Source organism: Euprymna scolopes, chromosome 2, assembly GCF_053919585.1.
Source record: "Euprymna scolopes isolate OS-2025 chromosome 2, ASM5391958v1, whole genome shotgun sequence".
NCBI classification, from domain to species: Eukaryota; Metazoa; Mollusca; class Cephalopoda; order Sepiida; family Sepiolidae; genus Euprymna; species Euprymna scolopes.
Genome location: NC_136483.1, coordinates 182,246,219 through 182,272,014, shown reverse-complemented (window position 1 = coordinate 182,272,014; position 25,796 = coordinate 182,246,219). Strand labels below are relative to the sequence as shown.

Genomic DNA, 25,796 nt, shown 5'->3' with positions numbered 1-25,796 from the left:
GCGAAGGTATTTCAAATAAAAACATCAGAAAAAAAAGTTAAAAGTATAAAAGACATATAAAAATATAAATAAATGTAAATGACATAACATTTAATATTACTTTACTGGTTATTTCCTCTGAAGAGGAAAGCCTCATTTTCACAACTACTGAATAAATAAAGAAACTTTTCTTTATTCATCATCAAATATTAAAACTCATTTATAATGATATACGGCATAATCACGCTGACACACTGGTTCCCGATGGATAACCGAAGTTAAGCAATGGTGAGCCTGGCCAGTACTAGATGGGTGACCATTTGGGTCTTTCAGGTGTTGTATATGCTCTCCGCTTATCTCGGCATTGTTTCCAGTCGTCATGGACTTCTCCTTGCCACTGGACCGAAACAGTGCAAATTCAGGAGAGGTGTGTATTTCGGGATTGCGCAACCTTTGCCTCACAATTACACGCGCAGCTGCCTCTACAGGAGGTATCCTTTGTTTTTCGAAACTGAACGGAGGCATCGATATTTAAACGTAAGAGAATATAAAAATGTATTTTATATAATTTGGTTGGTTAGTTGTTTTTTTTTACGGCATATCAACAATTTTCAGGTTATTTAATGCCGAATCCAGTGATTTTGAAGAACAATTTTTTAATAGAGTATATTTGTTTTTTTTTTTTTTAAGTCGGTTCCTATTCAACCCATAGTTGGGACCCTAATAGTTACTATCACTCCGGGTCAGAGTGGACATGGGAGCAATGGCAATTAAAGGGTGGCTCCATACTCCCCAAAGCCCGCAAGCCGGAGCCTCACCATCGGATATGGTTTAAGGTAATATCGAGAACATTTATATCATTTGACTTTGTTTTATTTACACACATACATATATATGCACACCTACATAAAATCAAGATATAGCATTGTTATATATGGGAGAGGGTGACCGTGGCTAAGTGGTTAACGAGATAGATTTAAAGTCTTGGTATTTAAAAGACCGACTCCTATTCATTTTAATAAATACTTTAATCAAACCAATTTACTTTGTGTCTAACCCCCTGGAACAGAGGTAAATATAAAATAACATAGTTATATATTTGAGTGTATACTTGCGGATGCGTATTTACATATATCTGTTGTACTTGCGTGATTATTCTAGTCAAGTAAGCCGCTACATTAGTCATCTAGAATAATTTTTTTCCATAACTCACTGGCCGACATGTACGAAATCTAGAATTCATATATTCAGTTACATTGTAGAAAGCAAGAAAATCGTCTATTGTTTCTGGCTCAGAGTCAGCTGCCGTTCATTCTTTTATTCCATTTCTTTTTTCCTTCTTTTGAACATTGGTGCAAAAGCACATGCGCGGACAGCTAGGCTGTACAATTTTTCTGCTAAAGAATAAAAATGATTTCTGCCCGAAAACGATTTTCTTTTTCTTTTTTCTTTTTGATGTCAAGAATCGTTCCGCTTAACTTGGTCCGACAAAATTTACCTGAACTTCCGTGCGGACGTATTTTAGCGTTTGAAACCGAAGTCCGTTTCCGATTCTTATTTCCTGCTTACTTCCCTCTCCATTGGTTTGTTTCACTTTTGTTCCTTTTCAAGTAGTCATTTAGAGCTGTAAAATTACCCCTTTTAAAAAGAAAATCGAAACGTATTTGTATCGGTATGACCCCTTGATCGGTAGCAAAGTGTTGTATATGTTCAATTTATGTACTTAATGTTATGTTTCATCGATCGGTGGAGAGTTAGAGATTATTCAAGATCAAAGCAATATTTTTGCTCTAATACTGATTGATCTATTTTTGATAAGTGGAACTTTTTATATAAAAAAAAACGAGCTTGTGTCTAAGATGACAACAGCATATTTTTTCCTTGTTTTGGTTTTCAGGTATCTTATATGTTTATATGTAGAGCGATGTGGTTCTCGGTTGATTAATCGTGTCTAACTGTTTCGGATATATACTCGAGAGTCAAAAGAATGAAAAGAATATGCTGTTGTCGTAGCCCTACTTATAGAAATCTTTGTGCATCAAAAACATGGTCTTTCGGCTAGAAACAGGATCTATGACTCTGTATACGAAATAAAAACTATTTGAAAATAAATGAACAATATATAAGAGGAAACGAAAGAATTGTCGCCCTAGAAAAGACGACATGATTCAATTTCCGTTTGATAAAAACCGGTTTTCTTTTTTGCTGCAGACTATTTAATACTTGACCAGTTGTACAAATCTCCAAAGCGATAGGAGCCTTTTATCATGTCTGAAAGTGATTCACTGTTCAATGAACGAGATCGGAGATGCACCGTTGTACAACTCATGCTCTCTAATGTATCTAAATTATGACAAAAGGACTTTTACCAGAACCCTTAAAATACATCGCTGGATTGCCATAAATAACAGAAGCATACACAGGGTGATAAAAACAAAGTTTCCAGCCACGGTTATGGTTTGGTTTCAAGCGAGGGCCACATCCTGCCACATCACAGCTTGGAAGTAAGCTTGAAAGTCAATAAAAAAGTGTACCTGGAGGTACTGAAGAGTATGGTGGTCCCTTGGTGCAATCAGGTGGTCGCTGGTATACCCTGAGTGTGGCAGTATGACTTCGTGCCTGCCTTCAAGTCCAAAGAGATCCAGGCTTGACGTCAGAAGGAATGCTACGACTTTGTACTCTTATTCACTTGCCAGCCCCCCCCAACCTGAACCTGCTGGACTATTCGTATCGTCATACGTTGCGAACATCACCAACATGACCTTGCACAATACCTAAGCCAGTCTGATCGCCGCCACCCGCCGAGTATTCGTCTAGCTCGCGCCGGTGCTTGTGGAAAAGGTGTGCTCTCAATTCCGAACCCGTATCAAGGCGGCGATTAACTCTGAAGGTAGCTACATTAAATAGATGTCATCTCTACTACATATTCAAGTTATCCGAATTGATTTTTTTTTCAATAAAAGCTTTAAAATAAAACTGTAGTGTTTTCTTTACGGCGTTCCGCACTATTTTGTAATTATTGAAATTTCACATAGGAAACGTTGCTAACCATAATAAACATATGTATAAAACGTACATGCTGACATTTCTAAAAAGATCATGTGATTATATAAAATACACACATACACGCATAGGAGAGGACACAATTGCCTAATCGACCCCATCCTTGAGTGTCTGAAGACTCTTTGTACAGGGGTTTGTTAGAATAATTTAGCATGAAAATTAGTGTTGCGACGATTAATAGGGATTCGGAAAAATCCAAACTTTTGAGGGTATCGGAATCCGCAAAAATTTGTGCATATGTTCCAATGACAGAAACGATTCTTTTAATTGTCCTTTTCATATTTTATTTAAAACAACTCTACTGCTAGTGCTAACGATAAAAAATAAATCTTCAAATTTTAAACTACCAGTAAAACAAAACTGTATGGATCAACGCGCCACAGGTATGTCTTTACCCTTAAGAAAATATCTGTACATGTTAACATGTATTTTGACGATAATTTGGAAAAATAGCAGCTGTGTAGCTAAATAGTTAGCGATTTATGAAGAATCAGAATCGGTAATTGTATCGGAATCGGCAAAAAATATTGGAATCCTCGCACCACGAATGAGAATACTTCTCCCTACAAGTCAAATCCGAGTAAACATTCCAAATAGCATACTATTCGCAGGACAAATAAAATCGCCTCATAGCTACCTCACATTGGCTTAAATGAGGAAGCTGCGTCTTCTTCAAATGATGTTGCTTATACAAACCGCACTAACTTGGATACTCCACCAAATGAATTCTTGCTCTATAATTTGGTAAAATAAAGAGACTAAATGGAGGATATACTATAACATAGTTCCAGTTAATGAAAAGAAAACAGGATATACTATAACATAGTTACAGTTAATATATGGAGGATATACTATAACATAGTTAATTGTACAGTTAATGAAAAGAAAAACAAGTTTGTTACTGTTTTGCAAAGTCAACATTTGAAAGATAAAAGAGAATTGAATAGAACACTCGAATTTCTCATTCTCTCATATAAAGATTAGCTGTTTGTCTCACGAAGTCGCATCTTGTTTTCTGAGAACTTCGATTAAAGTAAAATGAAAGGACAATTTATTAGATATAATTGAGTGAAGTCTTTCTTATATAAACGTCAACAGGTCTATGTTTGATACATGTTTCCTATTATAATTTCGTATATGCACTTTTAGTAATCAGCAACAAAATAAACAAAAAAAACAAGATAAAACAAAATCAACCTTTATAAAAATATAAAACATAATACCACATTAGTGAAGTACGTAAGACGCTTAAGCGTCGAAGATTTTCTGAAGACGTGTTGAATTATAATGAGATTACAGTTGAATTAGATTCCGACTAGCAGACAGGAATTCCTCTAAGATCTACTAATTGCTGTCCTTCCCAATTCCCTCAAATAATAATGGTAAACAATTTCATATTAAATATAACAATTATTTCAAATACCATATATCTCTACTTATATATAAAAAATATTTAGTGTGTGTATGTGTGTAGCCAGGTACGTCCAAGGATGGAGTGCTGTTGCCAAATCTGGACAGGAGCTGCTAGAAAGTCTTATCCTGCTTTGACATTATTCAAAATAGACTTCGTAGCCTAGTAGGGCATGCCCGTTTCTCTCCCTTGCAACCTCTTCTTCACAGAAGAGACGTTGCGAGCCGGTCTCTGCTTTATCGTTATTTTCATGGCAAGTGTTCGTTTGAGCTCCAATCTATGCCCCCCCCCCTCGTCAAACATTTACGAGAAACACTCGTCTAGCTGAAAACACTATCAATAATTTCTCCTACTCTTTATCTGTGCCTAAACCTAAACGTAGATTCCATGAACAAAGATTTTTTTCTTAGAACTGCACACCTGTGGAACTCTCTTCCATTTGTTTGCTTTCCGGCTGACTATAATATGGTCGTCTTCAAGTTCAAAGTAAACAAGTTCTTGATGAACCGTTTCCTTTAAGTAATCCAATTTACCAAATTTCCACTACTAACAATTACTACGTCACTGTCCCATTGACCACTGTACACTTATTAATCCTTATCCTCGAGTGACCTCTGGGCCTTGATAAGTGGTGACTCCTTTGTAAAAAAAAAGTGTGTTAATTCGTCCCCTATGGAGTTCAAAGCAGTTGGACCATTTTTTTCCCTTAATTTCTCACGAATGTACTTTGTGTCTGGTAATGTTCTTAGATAGGTTTTATATCTGAATGCCTCCGATAAGTATCGAAAATCTATAATGAAAAAAATCCGATTAAAGAAGAAAAAGTTCGATTTTGACAAACGTTAATACCCCTTTTCTTAACGTATTGTCACACGTGCATTTGAGAAGTTTTATTACCATTCAAGCAGAAGCGTATAAAATCAATAGTAGTTCCTTTGTTAAGACAGGGGTGCGTTCGAGACGAATGTTTCTTTTAAGAAAACAATTGAACAATAAAACTTGAGTTTGCATTTTTAATTTCAATTCAAGCCCTAATATAAAAATAATTTATAAAAGCAACAATAGGTTCTCGAAAGTGCAATGTAGACTAAGATGTATTGTAAACTAAGTGACTGCGGGGAGGCATGTGAAGCTTCTTCCCAGTGCACCGCGGTGGGTCCCTGACTAGATAAGGTAATCAATCGATTTCACAGATTTCGGTGACAATAAAAGTATTGGAAATTCGTTAATTCTCATTAAATCACGGGCGACCTCAGGTCTGCCTGTTCGTATTATATATCACTAAAGCAAATATTAAAGCCTATTTTTCATTGAATTGAGAAAAACACAGATGAATTCGAATGTTAAAGCTCTTGACAAAAGGCTTGCAACGCAACGAAAATTTTGGATACGGATAAGAAACAATTAGTTTTGCTGTAATTAAAATAATTTTCAAGTAAAAACAAATATTTACATTTATAAATTTTATACTTCCTTGATTCTTCAGTACGAGTCATATTCGTTTTGACATTGATTCAATTAATGCTTCTAATCGGTAAAAAAGATATCCACGAAATGATCGACATCTGGTGCAGCTTTCATTATTTTATCGATAGGCCTATAGTCAACAATTACTGAAGGAATACTGTGGAAGCCTCAATTCGCACAGTACGCCAACGGTTGTTGACAGTATGATTGATGTCACAGAGACCTGCAAGAAAGTCACTTTTGGCACGATAAAATTTAAAAGATGGATTAAATTTCTATCGGATTCATAAAGGGTATAGTGTGAAAAAATGATTTACGCCAATGGATCACATTTTAGCTGCTTTGGCAATATTCATGTTAGAAGACGCGCAGGAAAAAATCCATCTCGATTGCGTAGTGTATAGAATCAAATATCCGGATTTTCTACTCAGTGATGCGGTTACTAATATCTGCACCCCCTTGTCTAGTCGGAGTGATGGATGAATATAGGTACTTGGAGCAATCCACCTCTTTGAAAATTTCTCCATACGGGGCGATTAACTGCTTTTCGGTGAGGAGAAATCCTGCTGCTAACAGTTTGGTTTTTCAAGCGTTCACCCTCATACAAAGTTGGAAAGCAACAAAGAAGTCGATGATCCGGTTCCTCCTTGGGATTGGAAGAAGCGATGCGGCAAGCAGATAAACGCATGGCTTAAAACTGTTAAGTACTGATTCTGGGCCCGACAAGCTACGACATTCGCCGCTGGAACCTGTCTATAGTGTAAGCACTGGCGATGCTTAGACTATCGCCGGGTTTGGTCTGTTTTCGTGCGAGATGCTGTGAATTCATTGGAAGAAGCTGGCTTTACCGATCCGGGGCGAATGTGGCCTCAAGATAAGGAGACTCGCGTACGAACTTTCTCAGCTATAAAAAGCAGGTTACTACTCTTACGGGAAGTTAATTTTTCAGCTAATAGCCCCGGCAGTCGAATCGTACAGTCGCCTTGGTAATCCTTCCATTCTTATGTTATATTGTTCTTTTATATTTGTTTATCCAATTTCTCTCTTGTGTTTTTTTTTTCTGACGCTTAACAAGAACATAACAAAATATGAAGAAGGACCACCTGATTCTAGCATGTAAGCGATTTATACATAATATTAAACAATATTCATTTTTTTACTAGGTGGTTACCATTTACCAAGGCCTGAGGACCATTCGAAGATAAGAGTTAATGAATGTAAGGTGGTAATTTAGTAATCATTAATGGGGATGGCTTAACAAGAACTTGTTGACATTGGATTTGAAGGCTATCAGGTTTTATTCAACCGGGAAGCAGGACAGTGTTCCACAGACGGGAAGTTCTGGGAAAAAAGCTTTGTTCATGGAATCTGTGTTTAGATTTAGGCACAGATAGAAATTGGAGGAATCGTTTTGAATCCAAAATTAGTTCAAATAAGACGTAATAATAGTCTCCATCAGATAATGTACAAGACATTTTATGGTGAGATTTCATAGCAAACAACATTAGGCAAAATGTGACAGACTTACTTAATAAAAAATAGGAGGCATTACTTTTGAAATACCCCTCGTCTAAAACTGATAAATAATCAATAGCATCATGCTTTACTGCAGTTTCATGGGGTGCCCATTCTTTAGAAGTGTTTTTACATGTTTCTGATTAACACTATATGGATAAAGTACAAACTATTTACATTTTATTCAACTCTATATCATCGTTTCGGGAAAATATTAAAACAATGTACAGAAATGGATAAACAATGAAACTGCAGTCAAATGTACAAATAAGACACGCCAATATTTTCATTTATTATTTGCGGACTATTATCCTACTCTTCAGTTGTTGTTTCACAATGTTTCGGTAAACTACGCAGTGGATAAAAGCGTTGAATCCCTACAGCTCGAAGTGAGCATTGCCTGAAGTAAGCGGTTTCAATCCTACCCAAAGCTGGCCAGAGAATTTGTTGGCCAAAACCTGGTGAGACGAAAATACTATTTAAGGAAGTAATTAATGAGATTACAGTTAAGATTCAGTATGTCTATCCCGTCGCAGTACACCACCTGACGAAGGCCAAAGGAATAGTTGGCCGAAACGTCGTGAAAGTAAATACTAAAATATGTTAAATTATTAAATCGTCAACAATAAACATAAATATCGATGAACATCATGCTTGAATTCTTACTTAAAATCTTGTTGAATCCTTTCCAATATTTTTGTATGGTATGTGTTTAAGTAAGCGTTAAACGAGAGAGAATAAAAAGAGGAATATACTGGCATTAACACACCGCTTCCTTGTCAGACGAATAGATTATCAGTAAAGATAACGTCCTGGCTGGCGGCGAGCATCTACAATTCTACATGCTTGTATAGGTTTCTCATCGTTTAGAGTCAGCCAACGCGGTTTGACTGCCAGAGTTAAAAGAGACTTTAATGAATCGCATTACTAAGCAATATATTTATTCATATCATAAAAAAGTAAAAAAAAAGATTCTGAGTCATTTTGTGTATCTGAAAAAAATATCTGCAAATCTTTGTATATGTACTCGTGTAAAAAATAAACTCGACCGTTCAGATATGATTCTAAAACGGAATCGAATCAAAAGAAAAAAAAAACTTCATACATACAAAACGCCCAATAACTTATAAGATATAATTTAATAACAATACTGAATAATATTGACGTGGCTTTACTTTATTATTTGGACCTTTGAGATGAGTAATTAGAATATTTTCATTTATTTACGGACTGTTATCCTCATCTTCATAGTTGTTCTTTTCACGATGTTTCGACCAACTATTCCTTTGGCTTTCGTTAGGTGGTTTACTGCGACGGGATAGACATGCTGAATCTTTTAACTGTAATCTCATTAATTACTTCCTTAAATAGTTTTTTCGTCTCACCAGGTTTTGGCCAAGAAATTCTCTGGACAGCTTTGGGTAGGATTGAAACCGCTTACTTCAGGCAATGCTCACTTCGAACTGTAGGGATTGAACGCTTTTATCCACTGCGTGTTTGACCGAAACATTTTGAAACAACAACTATGAAGATAAGGATAATAGTCTGCAAATAAATAAATGAAAATATTGACGTGTCTTATTTGTACATTTTACTGCAGTTCCATTGTTTATCCATTTCTGTGCATTGTTTTAATATTTTTCTTAACGATGATATAGAGTTTAATAAAATGTAAATAGTTTGTACTTTTATCCAGATAGTGCAAACCAGAAACGTGTAAAAACACTTCTAAAGAATGGACACTCCATGAAACTGCAGTAAAGCATGATGCTGTTGACTATTTATCAGTTTTAGACAAGAGGCATTCCAAAAGTAATGTCTCCGATTTTTTTGTCGGCCAAATAAAGTAGTGATGATTGCAAATTGCATTGTTATGACGACTTAACTTATACATTCATGAATTAAACATTTCATCTCTCTGTGATACTCTAAGAAAAAGCTACTGTCATAGACGTGCGTCAGAAGCAGATGTAGAAATTTTTTGGAGTACAAAAGTTAACTCGTCTCAATGACACGACTAACGTCTTCGTAACTCTTCAATTTTTAGATAAAAATAGCAGGTAACGACCCTTGTGTGTATATATATATATATATATATATATATATATATACACACACGTGTGTGTGTGTGTGTGTATATATATACACCTGTGTGTGTGTATATATATATATATATATATATATATATACACGTGTATATATATATATATATATATATATATATATATATATATATATATATATATTTATAGACATTTTAGCTAGTTACAAACAGTAAAAAAATTATAGCCCGTTGACTTAGATGAGTGCTTTATAACCAAACCTTTGGAGTAAATGTGGTATTGTAATGACTAATGCCTATTCCTAAATAACTGTGTATCGAACAGATACTATAATAGTAGTTCGCTTCACTTTATCATAACAAGGTGCCTAACAAAATTTCAAACAGATGTGCCCAGTAGTTTCCGTGTACAGTAGAACTAAAAGATAGACCGAGAAAGATAATTTAGATAGGTGTGAGTTTTGAAGAACAATAATGTAAATATTACTTACCGTCTCCAGCCAAACATTGGTGGTCAGTACCTGATTTTTCTCATCCTGAAAATAAAATAAATCTAATTTATAAATCACGTTCGCTTTAAATTATGTCTTTTATGCATTGATAGTACTGTATTATTAAACAGCAATGAGAAATTACATTTTTGTTTCAAACTCTTACATTTTTAGGTATGTGTGTGTGCATGTGTGTGACATAATCATGTTCATATACAAGTTCTCATCAGATCGCCAAAGTTAAGTAACGTTGAATGGTCAGTACCAGATCGATGACCTTTTGACAATATTAGACGCTAAACGTATTTAGGTAAGTGAGTATGTATAATACTTCAGGAAATGAACTCCCCTGCCTTACACAATTCCAGGTCACCCTTTGGACAAGGGGTGGTACCGGTTAACTTCCTTCTGGTACTTTGGATCGTTACCCTACAGGGAGTAGATTGGGCTCCTCGTGTAAATAAACAAAACATTTGTTTCAAATTTGTCATAAGCCAGCACGGAAGTAGATGGGCCCAAAAAAGTGCCACGAGAATGCTCATGTCAGTGCACAGTTTGCTCTAAGCGTAGATAACATAATAACTATTCATTATATTTGAATTTGTAGCAGAGAGAAGTTTAACGTAGCCGCCCTTTATATATTTTCTAAGGGGTTTCAAATGCAAATGTCTGTAAAGTACTTAAAATGGTTATGCGTAACATTACACACATATTTTAATGTGATTTTATATTACATTATATTATATATACATGTTATGTTATAATGTTATATTTACATGTGGACTGTGGTATTTATTGTCCATATTTTTATATGTATAATCACACCCAGGCCAAAAGTGGTTGGTGATTTGCAGGAGTACGTGGGGTGCAAGATTTTATTATATCAAGTATTCGTGTAACATCATATGCGAAAATTAAAATATTTCCTTCACTTCCAGCTTTCAGTTTAGCTGTCCAAGACGCACCAAGTTGTACTCCCGAAAATCACCAACAACTCTTGGTCTGAATTTGATTATGTATATATAAAATATAGACAATAAATTAGTTTTGTGTGCATTATTATATCTCAAATAGAGCGAGACATGTAGATGAAAAATAAAGATGGCCGCCCACAAAGGTACACAGCACTAGAACTGTGATTCTATTTATGGCAACTAAATAAATGTCTAAACGTTTTTTTTTCCTGCTTCGGCGACTCGCAGTCATACTGACTGCCAAATGTTTCGTATCGCATGGTTTTCTTTTGTATCATGGCATTCTTGACCTTTAGAAAACTGGAGTCATTTATTATTTATTTTGTAAATGAGAATGCCAATCGATATAGACGCTTTTAGGTTAACTGGTTTCTCGTGAATTTTATCGGCATGAAATTTCGTCTGTGACCAGATAGACATGTAGACATTTTCAATAAACAACACAGAGATCGTTTTCAGTAGTAGGCACCAAGCTGCAGTTAGAAATACTCCAAGAGTGTGTGTATAGATATATACACGGCATAATCGCGTTGACACACCGGTTCTCACCAGATCACAGAAGTTTAGCAACGGTTAGAACCAGATGGGTGACCATTTGGGAATTCTAGGCGCTGTATGTACTCTCTGCTTATCTCGGTATTTGTTTCCAGTCGTCTTGTACATACATTTCACTTGCCACTGGTATTTAACAATCTCCACTCAGGAGAGGTGTGGTTAGAGATTGCGCACCTTCTGCCAAAAAAATTCCACGCGCAGGCACCACTTCGTGGGTATCCATAGTCTGAAGGAGCATATATATATATATATATGTAATGTGTTTGTGTATCTGTATGTAGAATAAGTTAAAATAAAGCATAAAGTTACATAAGATATTTATTACATTATCAAGTAAATAAGAGTTACAGAAACAAAAATAAGAGAGAAATCTTTGTAATCTATGGCATTTTGAAGATAACTGCTTCACGGCAGAAGTTATACAAAAGTAAAGGTAAAAAGACATTGGAAACATTCAGATGGATAGGGAAAATATTTTATAGAGGGCGGTATGATGGGGTAAAAGAAGAGAAGGGAAAAAGAACAAATATATAAAAGAAAATACTAAGCAATATATAAAAGAAAATGAAATAATAAGATTTAAATAAAAAAAAATAGATATTAAATCTAAAAGAAAATATTAAATCACCACAAGGCGGGGCAAATACCGTAACCCGGGACCTTAAAAATCGTATTCTACATCGTAACCTGAAAAAAAAAACTATCCTAGGGCCACCGTATCCCGGGGTTCTACTGTATGCATTTTTCATGTATGTACTGTGTATTTTTATGTATTCTAAACTTCTGACCGCCCATCAATATGGATTTAGGCAAGTCCGTTCCACAGCAGACATCCTAACTGTAATCTCTGAGCCTATATACCATTCGCTTGACAAAGCAAAAGGAGGGTAGAGCGGTAACTCTAGATATATCTAAGGCTTTTGACAGGGTATGTCATGAAAGTCTTCTCAGGAAAATCAGATCATACGGTATCACTGGAACAATCCTTAACATAATTAAATCCTTCTTAGATAAGAGAAAAATCCAGGCTGTCCTCGACGGTCGTACATCTAAACAATACGATATAAATTCAGGAGTGCCTCAGGGGTCTATCCTTGGACCTCTATTGTTCCTAATATTCATAAATGACCTCCCTGACAAAATTGTCTGTGAGATGGGTATATATGCTGATGACACCACACTCTATAACAGACACTACAGGAAAACAAATGAACACATATCTAAAGAAATGGCAGAAACACTAGAGGATGATCTCCAATCTGTAGTGGAATGGGGACAAAAATGGATGGTCACATTCAATGCTGCCAAGACTACACATGTTTTCTTCAATAACCACAAGAAACCTTCTCTGCCACCAATAGCAATGGCCAAAGACTCTTTATCTGAAAGTACATCTTTTAAACTCCTCGGCCTAACGTTCACAGGGAAAATGAGTTGGAACAATTAGATTGAGAGCATTGCCAGGACTGCTGCGAAAAAGGAGATTCTCTGTTGCCAGAAAACTACTAACGCCCAAAAGTATCCTGTACCTCTATAAGGCCACCATTCGCCCATGTATAGAGTATTGTTGTCATATTTGGCTGATGCATCTGCTACTAGTCTCTCACTCCTTGACAAGGTTCAAAAGAGAGTCGCCAACCTAATAAGTCCTGAACTGTCATATAAGCTTCAGCCTCTGTCCCATCGATGAAATGTAGCATCCCTCTGCCTGTTCTACAAATACTTTAACGGTGAATGCTCCAACGAACTGCAAGTACTTGTCCCCCCGCGACGTAAATACCCCCGACAAGCAGAAAAATCCCACGCCTTCACAGTTGAGATCCCTAGATGCAAGAGAGCCTTCTACTCCAGTAGTTTCTTCCCCAGAACCGCTAGACTTTCGAATTCCCTTCCGGGTTCCTGCTTCTCAAACTGTACTGACATGCAGAAGTTCAAGTGTAACGTGAACCGACATCTTGCTGTCCAACTCCCCACACAGTACCTCTGTAGCTTATGTTCCTGATAGAAGCCCATACATCAAAGTGGCAATGTGCCTTGTTTGGGGTTAAAATGTAATCCCTGGCTTGGAAGAGATGCTAGTCTAGCGGCACTGATGAGTTGTGATACAACGAAACAGGATTGTATGTCGATGACTACAAATATATATATATATATATATATATAATGTAAATGTGTAGGCATATAAATGTATAAGCACATGTATGTATTTGTATAGGTATATATCTCATAAATGAGCTGAAAGCATATTTTCTTCATAAAGCAGGCATATCAAGATAATATAAACTCTACATGGTTGTCATAGGAGAACATATTCTCTCCTATGATTGGATTAAGATATATATAAATATTTCTTATAATATATAAATATGTTTATTGATATATTAATTAAAACATAAAGACGTTTCTAGAATGTCGTTATTCATAAAAATAAATAATAATCGGCGTCTATAAATATAAAAAGGCGTAGAACGCCTTTTTGTTCCTTTTTGAGTCTCTAGAAGGTTCCAGGAAGTTCCTTTTAAAACTCATATAAAAGAAACGCTATTGGTGGGTAAAGTCAGTTCGTGACATATTTTGGGATGCAAAAAGAGGCAACCAACGTCCGAATTCCGGATTCCACATAAGGCCGTAAAAACAAGTTCGTGACATATTTTGGGATGCAAAAAGAGGCAACCAACGTCCGAATTCCGGCTTCCACATAAGGCCGTAAAAACAAAAACCTCACTGAAGAACTGGCTGTCTGGATTCTGGTAAAGTTTTTATTTATTCTTTGAGTTTGTTGACTGAAACACATATACATATAAAAATACACTAAACAAAACATTTCAAAACACAATACATTAAGAAATACTTTCTTTATGATCTAAGGGAGACAATTTATGAGCGAGTTGTTGCCCTTCAAACATGGTAATCTTTTCTTTTGTTTTTTCTTGTTAATTTATTTTTAAATAAATTTCTTTTTCGTTAAATCTTTTTCTTTTGTTTTAATTTTATTACATGTGGGTGCTGATAAATCTCTAGACCATACGAGCTATGATCGGCACACATATGTAATAATGGTGAAGATGAGCAATTCATAAATTAAAAAGTTGAGGAATAAAAGTTACATAGAACTTTATTACATCATCATGCCATTAAAAACAAAAAAAAAATACGAGGAAATGGCAAAGAAACTCTTTAGATTATGGCCTTTCAAAATCAAATGCTTCTCATCATTAGAGGAGAAAATCAGATATTATACCACTATATGAGTATACAAAGATAAACCTGGTTTTAGAACATTTAGATTAAAAATGTAAAAGTAAAAAGAAATATGGTGTGAAATAATGGGGACGACTGAAGGGGATGGGGATGAGAAATAAGGAGTGATGATTAGGGAGGGGATGGGACAAAGGGAACTAGAGAAGAAAAGATAAAAGACGAAGTAAAAATGAAAAGCATATAATAAATAGGGTCATGACAACAGCGTATTCTTTTCATTGTTTTTAGTCTCGAGTATATATTCGACATAGTTAGACACAATTAATCAACCGAGAACCAAATCACTCTACATAACATATAAGATATCAATGGATATATACCGGAGAATCAAAACAATGAAAAGAATATGCTGTTGTCATAGTCCTAATACTAACATACGTAGAGAGAAGGGAACAAAGAAAGTAAGTAGAAAAAAAATAAAAACAATTAAAACTAAAAAGATATCAAACCGAAGTCCTTGGAGATATATGTGGCAATATGAACTGGAACAAATACACAGAGGACATTGCAAAGGCTGCTGAAAAGAAGGTGGGCTCCCTCTATCGAGCTAGAAGACTACTCACGCCTGAGAGTATCCTGTAACTTTACAAGGCAATCATTTGCCAAGGCATAGAATATTGTTGCCACATCTGGGCTGTTGCATCCACTACTAGTCTCCCCCTATTAGATAGGGTTCAAAAAAGAATTGTCAATCTAATCGGTCCCACTTTATCAACTAAGCCCCAGCCGCTGTCCTATTGCTGCGATGTTGTATCTAATAGTTTTACAAATATTTTAATGGAATGTGTTCTGATGAAGTCGTTTCACTGACACCCTCCTCGACGTACATATCCCCGACAAACCCACTTAGCAACAAGATCTCACCCCTTCACTGTTGATGTCCCTAAATGCCAGAAAGCTAGTAGTAATAGTAGCCCCTTACGTCTAAGTGGCGATATGCTTTGTAAGGAGTGAACAGGAGTAAAAAAGAAAAAAAAACATTCCAACGTAATTTATCTTTATGTTTACTATTATATAAAAGTCACCGCGCACGAGCGCGTGTGTATGTGTGTCTGTATGAGAGAGAGAGAGAGAGAGAGAGAGAGAGAGAGAGAGAGAGAGAGAGAGAGAAAGAGAGAGAGAGTTCCTTCTTCATAAGTTCTTATAGGCTGAGCCTATCTTTTAAAAATTTCACACGAATTCATATATCTGGCAGTGTTATTAGGTTATTTTTGTACGGAAATTCATCCGAGAAATATCAAAAATCGAAAAAAAATCAGATCTTAAAAATAGATTTTCTCTCTTATAGTTAAAAAAGAATAATTTTTACACGGGGATATTTTACTTTGCACCGGCAAGGGAGATAATAAAATTTCAGCAAATCATTCCTTCTTAAAAAAAAAAAAAACTGATCTATTCTAGATATAGTTGAATGGTAAAGCATTCGACTACACATCGAATGATCCCATGTTAAAGCTCTGGTGTATCTAACTATTATATTTTAATTTTTTCTCATTAATGAGTTCAATTTACGATAAAAGAACTGGTATCATTTAAAATCGCCGCAAATCATTTCTTTGTCTGCATATTTTAAAACTAAGCATAAATAAAAATTAACTTTTCCAAAGCATTCATCGTCCAGCCCAAATATTAGCTGACGTGATATTGTAAGCAAACAACGACCTTATCATTATTATTTTTTTATACTTTATTTTTTTTTTTGCGAATTAGTCCACCGGACAAATTATCCATCGTTATATATAATAATCAATAGAAGATTGAGCCTATAATAATACATACGCAATCTGCATAAATTAAAATATCATGTTTAAGCGTATTGTATGATCGGGCAACGCTAGTTTATATATATATATATATATATATATAGATGTTGTTTGTTTTTGTTTTAGTGATATGTTTTGAATGGATTCAATTATTTACGAAAGTGCATTTTTACCTAAATGTGAGTTGGGAATAATTTTCCCTTTTAGCCAATTTAGTACCCCCACATAGAGAGCGGTACATATATTATTTTAAAAATATAATTTAAAAATTATATGTGTGCTCCATTTGTACAAATGGCGTATATATTGGAGAAACTTTGACATGTTTAGATCACGCTTTAATAATCATAAGACACAATTCGACAAAAATTTTACTCCACTAACAGGCCACTTCAATCTACTTGGACATACACTAGACAACATTAGATTCCTCCTGATAAATTAGGGCACTATTTTTCCCCAAGTCATGAAATTTACAAAAAACTTTTCATGTTAGATGAAATTACTAGTGAAATAGTTTGCATAAACCTTTAAAATTCTAAGTAAAATAATTTCTAACGTCTGTTAAAGGAAAAGTTTTTTTTCAAAGAAAGTTTGGTAGTTGAGTAGAAAAACAATGTTTGAATGATTTTATAAAAAGCAATGAATTATACGAATCACATAATATTCAATGGCGAAATCCGTGAGCAATAAATTAACTCATTTCCTTGAATTATTTGTTTAACAATTGGTAGAATTATTTCGATTACAATTATATTTTTTTTTAATTTATGAAAAAGAAGGAAGTTTGAACATGCTCGTTATTTTATAAAAAAATATATTTAAAGTTTTAAGGAAACTATTAGTGTCTTTGGGGTGCACTTAAGATTCTCCCACTGTAGATTTTTTCCAGATTTCCTTCTATAAGAAACGCACAAATATTTATATACCTTTTTTTGGATGAATTAGATTTTCTCATGAGAAGGGGGATATATTTTGTAACGTATTCACAATATTCATTTATGTAAACTTATGATACTTCCTGAACATCTCTGAATAAATGTTATAAAACTGAATTGAATGCGCATTGAATTTCGTGCTTTTCGATGGAAATTTGAAATTGATTCGTATACTTAAATCTTAACCGAATTTCTTGATACAAACTTGGAAAGCGTATCTTAATTTTTATAATATTACTTTTGTATCTTCTCCATCACACACATATATTTCTCTTTCTGTTATAAGAGAAAATGTATTTTATAATTGCCTAACTACATGAAGCTATACGATAATCTAATATAATGTTTTGATTGTTGGAAAATTACTCATATGGATGTCACATAGCATGTGTTGGGAATAAAAAATAGGCCAGTTAATAGACGGTTAAGATTTTAAAAAAGTTGTTTATTTTTACACTTTTCTCGCTGGTATAATATACTCACATAGAAACTATGGGCCGAAACATTATGGCTAACATCTAAAAGATCTTTGTGTATGCTTATTATTTAGAAATTGATCTGGAAAACGGTTTACATCGTCATCTTATACACACACACGCACACACACATTAGTGGCCTGGCGAAACCACAGAGGAAAAAACCGAAGCAGCAAAACTGAAGCCGGCTTGCAGGACAATATATATACAGATGTAGGCACATTTAGAAATACTTTATTGGTTTGAAAATATAGATTTTGTACCAATTGTCATAGAATATTAACCATAGAATAGTATTTAATCTTCAAAAAGCCTGCGAATTTTCATGTAGTTTCATCCCATAGAACCACAGATATGAGCACGTCAATATTCAATTTAGCTACTAGTATATATATATATATATATATATATATATATATATATATAAGCTAGATGTATTTTATATAAATTTATTTTATATATACACGCCATCTTTTTTGGCAATTTTATAAGTCTCAAATGTCAGCGACCATTGATTAGAATTTAACAAATGAAGGCTAATTGGAAAGGTAATGACCTGAATTATGTAGTGGTCTATGTGACATTTGCTCTTAAGGTCGCCCATTAAGGGAATCATCTATTATCCAGAGCTTATTTTTAGAACGTTTTTACAGCCATAAAATGTTTCAATTAGTTATTTGTTTTCCTAGTTTTGCATATAAATGATAAAATATCTGATATTTTCCCATAACCTCTAGCTTTGATGGAGAGAAAACTATGCTTCTCATATGATATATCTCCCTTCTTTAATATTAATACATAAAATAAATTTCACAGTGTATAAGGATTATTTGATAATATACCATATTTTTAAAAGAGGGGGTTATATAACATGAGAAATATTTGGAATCAAGGTTAAGCTTGCTGTTATTTCAGATCTGTATTGCACTAAACTTTGAGCTACTGGTATTGGAATGTTAATGATTTATCCTTATAGCTAAATAATTAAGGCTAATATATATATATATATATATATATATATATATATATATATGAGGTCTAATATGATAAATCTACGACGGGTACCCTGGGAGAATCGCAGATTCTAATTATTTCTTGCATTTGTTGCAAATTTATATTATTAAACTGTATGTCTCTACGTCTAATCAGTAAGAAGACACAGACAAACTCATCTAAGGTCAATTGTTCTATTTTCCTAGCATAATAATTCGTATGAATGTTTACTACTGAATCGCAAAGCTTTTGAATGGGAATCATCATGCTATATTTAATAATTCATTCATTAATAGGTTTCCATATTTTTTCAAAAAGACCCCCTCCCAAAAAATGGTCTTTGAAAGTGAAAATGAATGTAAAACTCAATATTCTATTCGATCTTATATCTCAAGCAATTTGTTTTTAACGGAGAGCACACCCTTAAATTATAAAGATAATATTTATCTCAAAATTAGAACCTATTAAGATAATAGCCTTAATATACGAAATTAGAGCCATTACAGAGAAAAAAAAAGTTTACGATAAAAATGTAAATTGAATAAATATATCAAAAATTCAAACAAGGAATTTTATTAAAGAAAAATTGCTTAACCCATGGACAAAAAAAGGTTGTTTTTATACGAAAACAAGCATTAGTAAAAATACATCACTAGTTCGCATTCATTCGAAAATATATAATTAAGTAAATAATGATGAGGATAATAGTCCGCAATGAATAAAATTAATAAATAATACTCATCTCAATAATGAATTCCAATTAAATATATGTACTATTTGGTACGGCCCCGACCATGGAAGATCAAATAATAAATAACCGTGGATTTATAAGACCAAAAAATCTGACCTTGATCGCCCTTCGGGGCCCGTGGCGCAGTTGATAGAGATTTTGAATCTCTACGGTTCTAGGTGAGAATTGTCTGAAGATAGCGGTTTCAAAGCTGGCCAGAGGCTTACTTGGCCAAATCGTGGTGAGACGACAACAACTATGGATGGCAGTGATTGCTGAGAATGCAGTTACAAGATTCGGAGTTCCTATCCCGTCGGGGTTACCACATGACGAAGGCCAGAGTTAGAGTTGGCCGAAACGTTGTCAAACAACAACTAATAAAGATGAGGATAATAGTCCGCAATAAATAAATAAATAAATAAATAAATAAATAAATAAAACTCATCTCAATAATGAATTCTAATTAAAAAAAAATATAAAGATATAATTAAGTTTATTTCTTATCTTCTGATGAAAAGAACCTATCTTTGAAAATCCATTGAGTAACGATTTACTTAATTATAATTCCCGAATTTTTGATGGATTAATAAATATTGTAATTTATTTAATTTTTATTATCAGTTTTCCTTGTTTTTCTTCTCTCTCTCATACACACGAGGTGCAAGACTTGTTTTGTACAAACATTTAAAATTGTTATTGCTATACATCTTATGAGATGACTGACCAATTTTTATGATTTCAGGTTAAAATGAACAGTGCCAGCAAGAATTGGAATACACTCTACTAACGTCTGATTGTCACAGCTGGTGAATTTCAATAATGCAATCTGGACACGAAAACACTTTAGAAGAACAACATGCAATAAAATCCTGTTTTGAACTTAAAAAAATGCCACATTAACGTATGGAATGCTTCAGACTGCGTTTGGATTATTTTGCATGAATCGAGCATCAGTTTTGCGTGGCATAAGCGATTTAAAGAAGGCATGGAGTCTGTGAGGGATGATAAGTGTGGGAGGAGTAAAAAAGTCATAACACCAGTAGACTGAAAATTGACAGAGTAGTTTGATAGAGAAATGTACACACAGACAATTTCACTTATATATATTATATATATATATATATATATATTTGGTGAATGTGAGAAAGTAATAGCTTTATGGAATCCAAGGTCCACATATTTTCAAGATAATACGCGTTTATTGCGGGGGGGGTTGCTTCCGGCCTTGCTCGGTCGTAAACTACGCTGAAATATATTTTAATTTACACAAATTTCGAATTTATCATTACAGAGATAATAATTCTTTACCCAGTATTATAATATACGTAATAAATAGTACTGATTTAAAAAAAAATGACTTGGATCCCATTGGTTAGAATCGAAACCAAAACCTTTACCACTCCAGCAGCAGTCCCTATCGATTGAACTACCGGCAGATAGATAAAAAAGATTAAAAATCAAACCATTTTTAAGCTACTTGCACAGAAGTAATAAACGTCTGTGCGTCAGGTAAAATGAATAGCTTGCATTTCAACTTGCCGACATATTTTTGTATGCGTTATTCATCTAAACAAAGATTTTATTCGTTATATGTCTTTTGTTTATGATTACTATTTCCTGTTAATTTCAGTGTTATGTGGTCAGTAGTTTAAGAGTTTATCGGTGAAATATTTGCGCACACAGGGATATATGTTTTATTTGTGTAAATTAATCTAATGAAACCTAATGTATCTATATGAAACTAGCGATAGAAAGATAAACATACGTAGGCACATATTAGTTCAATAGTTGTTTATTTAGAATTATATATAAAACAAAAATACAGGAAAAATGTTATTAACGTACTGGTCACAGAATGAAAATGTTGTATTCTAAATATCAAGTCAATTGATCAAGTATTATTTTACATAAGAAAATTAAATTTTATGACTAAGCGAGACGCAGTGTTTTCATCGGTCATGATGTATAAATAACAGAAGACAACTCAATTCAAACTATTGAAGTCAAAATCAACCTGATGATGCATACAATTTAGTATCAAAATCGCTCAAAATTGTAAATTTTGATTATATTAGTTAAAAAATAGCTATCAGATCAACTTACGTGAATTTTGGAATATGACGTCTTCGTTCCGTCACGAGTACGTACATCTTAAGGAATCTGCTGTATTTTGTTTTTAATAAGTGTAATGCTAAATAAGTACCGTTCAATCGTCCGATTTCCTGAGCAAGATAATTCGTAGGAATATTTACTGTTTAATTAACAAAACCCTTTAAAGTAAGTCAAACATTTAATAAATTATTTATAAAAATGTATGCCGATCTTTCACAACGAAAACAAATAAAAGTTGTCGTTTTAAAGCGAAGAACGACACAAAAACTAAATATTCTATATGATTTCATATTTCAACCAATTCGTTTTAAACAAAGTGCGTAATTAAAAAAAATAGGTTATGGATACACACTCACACAGAACATGAAACCAATTGCCATTTTTATTTTTCCTCTCTTTTGAACCGGAAGTGGCAATTGAAAATATAATCTATTAACGACGGTAAATGTTTTCTTTGATCAAATAGGCAAACAAATAAACAAAACAAATATCAAATTCAGATATTGAATATATCTTTGTATACAAATATTAAAAAATGTCAAAAAAGGAAGTGATTATGGAAGGAGTGCTTTCTTTTTTTTTTTTAAATATTTTACGAATGAATATTTTTCTACCGAAATTCTTTTCAAATCTAGATATTTTTCTGCTGTAAATGCCGAATGTAGAGTAGCTATATTTTTTTTCATACAAACGTACACATAATTTATTAATGATAATAATATATATATATATATAAACATATCAAGTCTGTTGCTAAGGTCGCTGGAAAGATGGTCGGATCCTTCTACCGCTCCAGAAGATATCTCACTACTGATGCAATTCTCTATCTATATAAGAGCCAAGTACGTCCAAGGATGGAATATTGCTGCCATATCTGGGCAGGAGCTGCTAAAAACAGCCTATCCTGCCTTGAGAGAATACAAAATAGACTTCGTGGCTTAGTGGGAGGATGCCCTTTTCTCTACCCTGCAACCTCTCTCCCACAGAAGAGACGTTGCGAGCCTATCCTTGTTTTATCGTTATTTCTATGGCAGGTGCTCGTCTGAACTCCAATCTATGGTCCCCCCTCGCCAATCTTTCACGAAAAACACCCGTCTAGCTGAATCCACTGTGAAAAATCTCCCCCACTCTTTATCTGTGCCTAAATCAAAACGTGGATTCCATGAACAAAGCTTCTTTCTTAGAACTGCACGCCTGTGGAACTCTGTTCCGTCTGCCTGCTTCCCACCTGATTACAACTTGGATGTGTTAAAGTCCAACGTTAACAAATTCCTAATGAACCACCCCCTTAAGTAAACACTTCATCAAATCTCCACACTAACGTACTGTACTTGCAATAACCCTTATCCCTGAGTGGCTTTCGGGCCTTGATAAGTGGTGACCACTGTGTAAAAAAAAATAAAATAAAATATTATAATGTGATATAATATATTGTGTATATATTTTATCATTTATTTCCACAGTGTTCAACACGTACGCAAACCTTAAGAAGATAAACTCACTCTATCGTGTTAAGAAATTACATTCATCGGAAAGTATATTCCTCCCTATAAAGCCACTATTGACAGATGTATGGTATATTTATGCGAACTTTAAACTAGTGCATCTACTATTCATCTTTCACTTTAAAATGGGGTCCAAAAAAGTGCATTTAATCTAATGTCAACTAAGTTTCATCCTCTATCCCATCGTTGCAATATTGTATGTATGTGCCTGTTTTACAAGTATTTTCATGAAATATGCTCGAACTAGCTCATAACAGTTGTGCCCCGACTAACCCAATTAGCAACAAAATTCCACCGTAGAGATTCCTAGGTACCGAAAAGTGTCTACCTTAATAGTTTCTCATCTCAACCTGCTAGACTATGATTTTTCTACCTAACTTCCTCATTCCCTCCCTGACATATAGAAGTTTCAGTGTAATGTGAACCGAAATCTTGCTACTTCCTTCAAAGTGTCGTTGTATATATGATCCTAAATAGTAGCCCATTTTTTTTTTTTTTTTACATTTTTTTTACATGGAGTTCACCACTTATCAAGGCCCAATGGCCACTCGGGGATAAGGGTTATTGTGTGTACAGTACTCAATGGGATAGTGTAGCAATAGTATTGGAGAATTGATAAGGTGTCATTACTCATGGGGGCGGTTCACCAGGAATTTGTCTGTGTTGGACTTGAAGACATCCAGGTTGAAGTCGGGAGGGAAACAGGTAAGCGGAACAGAGTTCCACAGGCGCGCAGTTATAACAAAGAAGCTTTGTTCGTGGAATCTACGTTTTGATTTAGGCACAGATAAGGAGTGGGGAAAATTATTGACGGTGGTTTCAGCTAGTCGGGTGTTTTTTGAAAAAGATTGACGAAGGGGGGCCAGAGATTGGAGCTTAGACGATCACTTGCCATGGAAATAACGATAGAACAAAGGCAGGCTCGCTATGTCTCTTCTGTGAGGAAGAGGTTGCAGGGAAGAGAAAAGGGCATCCCCCACCAAGCCACGAAGTCTATTTTGTACTCTGTCAAGGCAGGATAGGCTGTTTTTAGCAGCTCCTGCCCAGATGTGGCAGCAGTACTCCATCCTTGGACGTATTTGGCTCTTATATAGATAGAGAATTGCATCAGTAGTGAGATATCTCCTGGAGCGGTAGAAGGATCCCACCATTTTCCCAGCGACCTTGGCCACAGACTTGATGTATGTGTTCCATTTAAGATCAGGAGTAAAGGTCAAACCCAGAAGCTTATCAAAACATGGGGCCTCCCCTAGACGAGAGCCATCCATTTCAATTGATGCCAAATGGGTATCAGAGCGTTCATGATGTAGAGATTAGGACCAAGTAGCATTGTGCCTTGCTCGGGTAAGTACAAGTAAAAAATACACATAATATTAGATGGTATAATCTATTGTGCACATATTCTAGTAGTTATTTCGACTGTAACTTTGATTTCAAATGATGTATTTTCAAATAAGTTTTTATTATAATACATTTACTTTATATATCATTTTAAAGAACATTATCACTATCTAATCGTTTAAATTAGAATATTTTAAAACAATGGCGAATACAAGATGGAAAAAAAGCAAATTCACATAATTATTTTATTTCAATTCAAGCTTGACCAAAAAGCTGCTGAAACAGCTTACGACATCAACGAAGCGTTTGACTTAGGAACCACTACTTAAGGCAAAGCACAATGATGATTTAAGAAATTTTGTGGTGGCGATGAGAGTCTTGAAGATGATCAGCGTAGTAATCGGCCATTGAATGTTAATAACGATCAATTAAGAGCCTTAGTCGAAGCCAATCCATACACAACTGTTAGAAAACTGGTCTTCTGGATTAGAAATAACGTATACGACTATTTCCAACTATTTGCAAGAGATTGGAAAGATAAAGAAACTTGATGAATTTAACGACAACCAAAATAAACATCGTTATGAAGTGCCAACTTCCCTTCTTCCACGAAACAAGCACGACATGTTTCTCGACCAAGTTGTGACTTGCAACGAAAAGTGGTTTCTTTACGAAAACCGGCGACGCTCAGCTCAGTGGTTAGACGCCGATAAAGCTTCACGACACTCCCCGAACCAAGAGTTGCACAAAAAGAATGTCATGCTGTCTGTTTGGTGGCCTTCGACCGATCTCATCCATTACAGTTTGTTTGAATGCAGGCGAAAAGGTTACGGCAGAAAAGTACTCTCAACAAATGGATGAAATGTATCAGAAACTTCAACAACAACACCCAGCATTAGGCAACAAAAAAGTCCAATTATCCTCCACGATAATACCCTACTGCACCTTGCTAAATCGATCCTGCAGAAGTTGAACGAATGGGGCTACGAAGCTCTGCCTCATACGTCATGGCGGCTACATTGAATAGAAAACAACTCTACTTCATAATCAAGTTACCTGAATTGATTTTTTTCAATAAAAGTTTTAAAATAAAGCTGTAGCGTTGTTTACTTTAGGGCCGCGATTTTATCTTTCAACCCTGTATCTTTTACTTCACGATA

General features: G+C 34.6%; 1 protein-coding gene across 1 annotated transcript in view; it reads right to left on the bottom strand.

Annotated features, from left to right (window-relative positions):
- Positions 1–25,796, bottom strand: part of LOC145241167 (neuronal acetylcholine receptor subunit alpha-10-like) — a 388,541-nt gene that overhangs the window by 134,092 nt on the left and 228,653 nt on the right. The window contains exon 4 of the mRNA XM_080104009.1: positions 9,989–10,033. Within this exon, the coding sequence (XP_079960135.1) occupies positions 9,989–10,033 (45 nt within the window). The remainder of the gene's footprint in view (positions 1–9,988; positions 10,034–25,796) is intronic.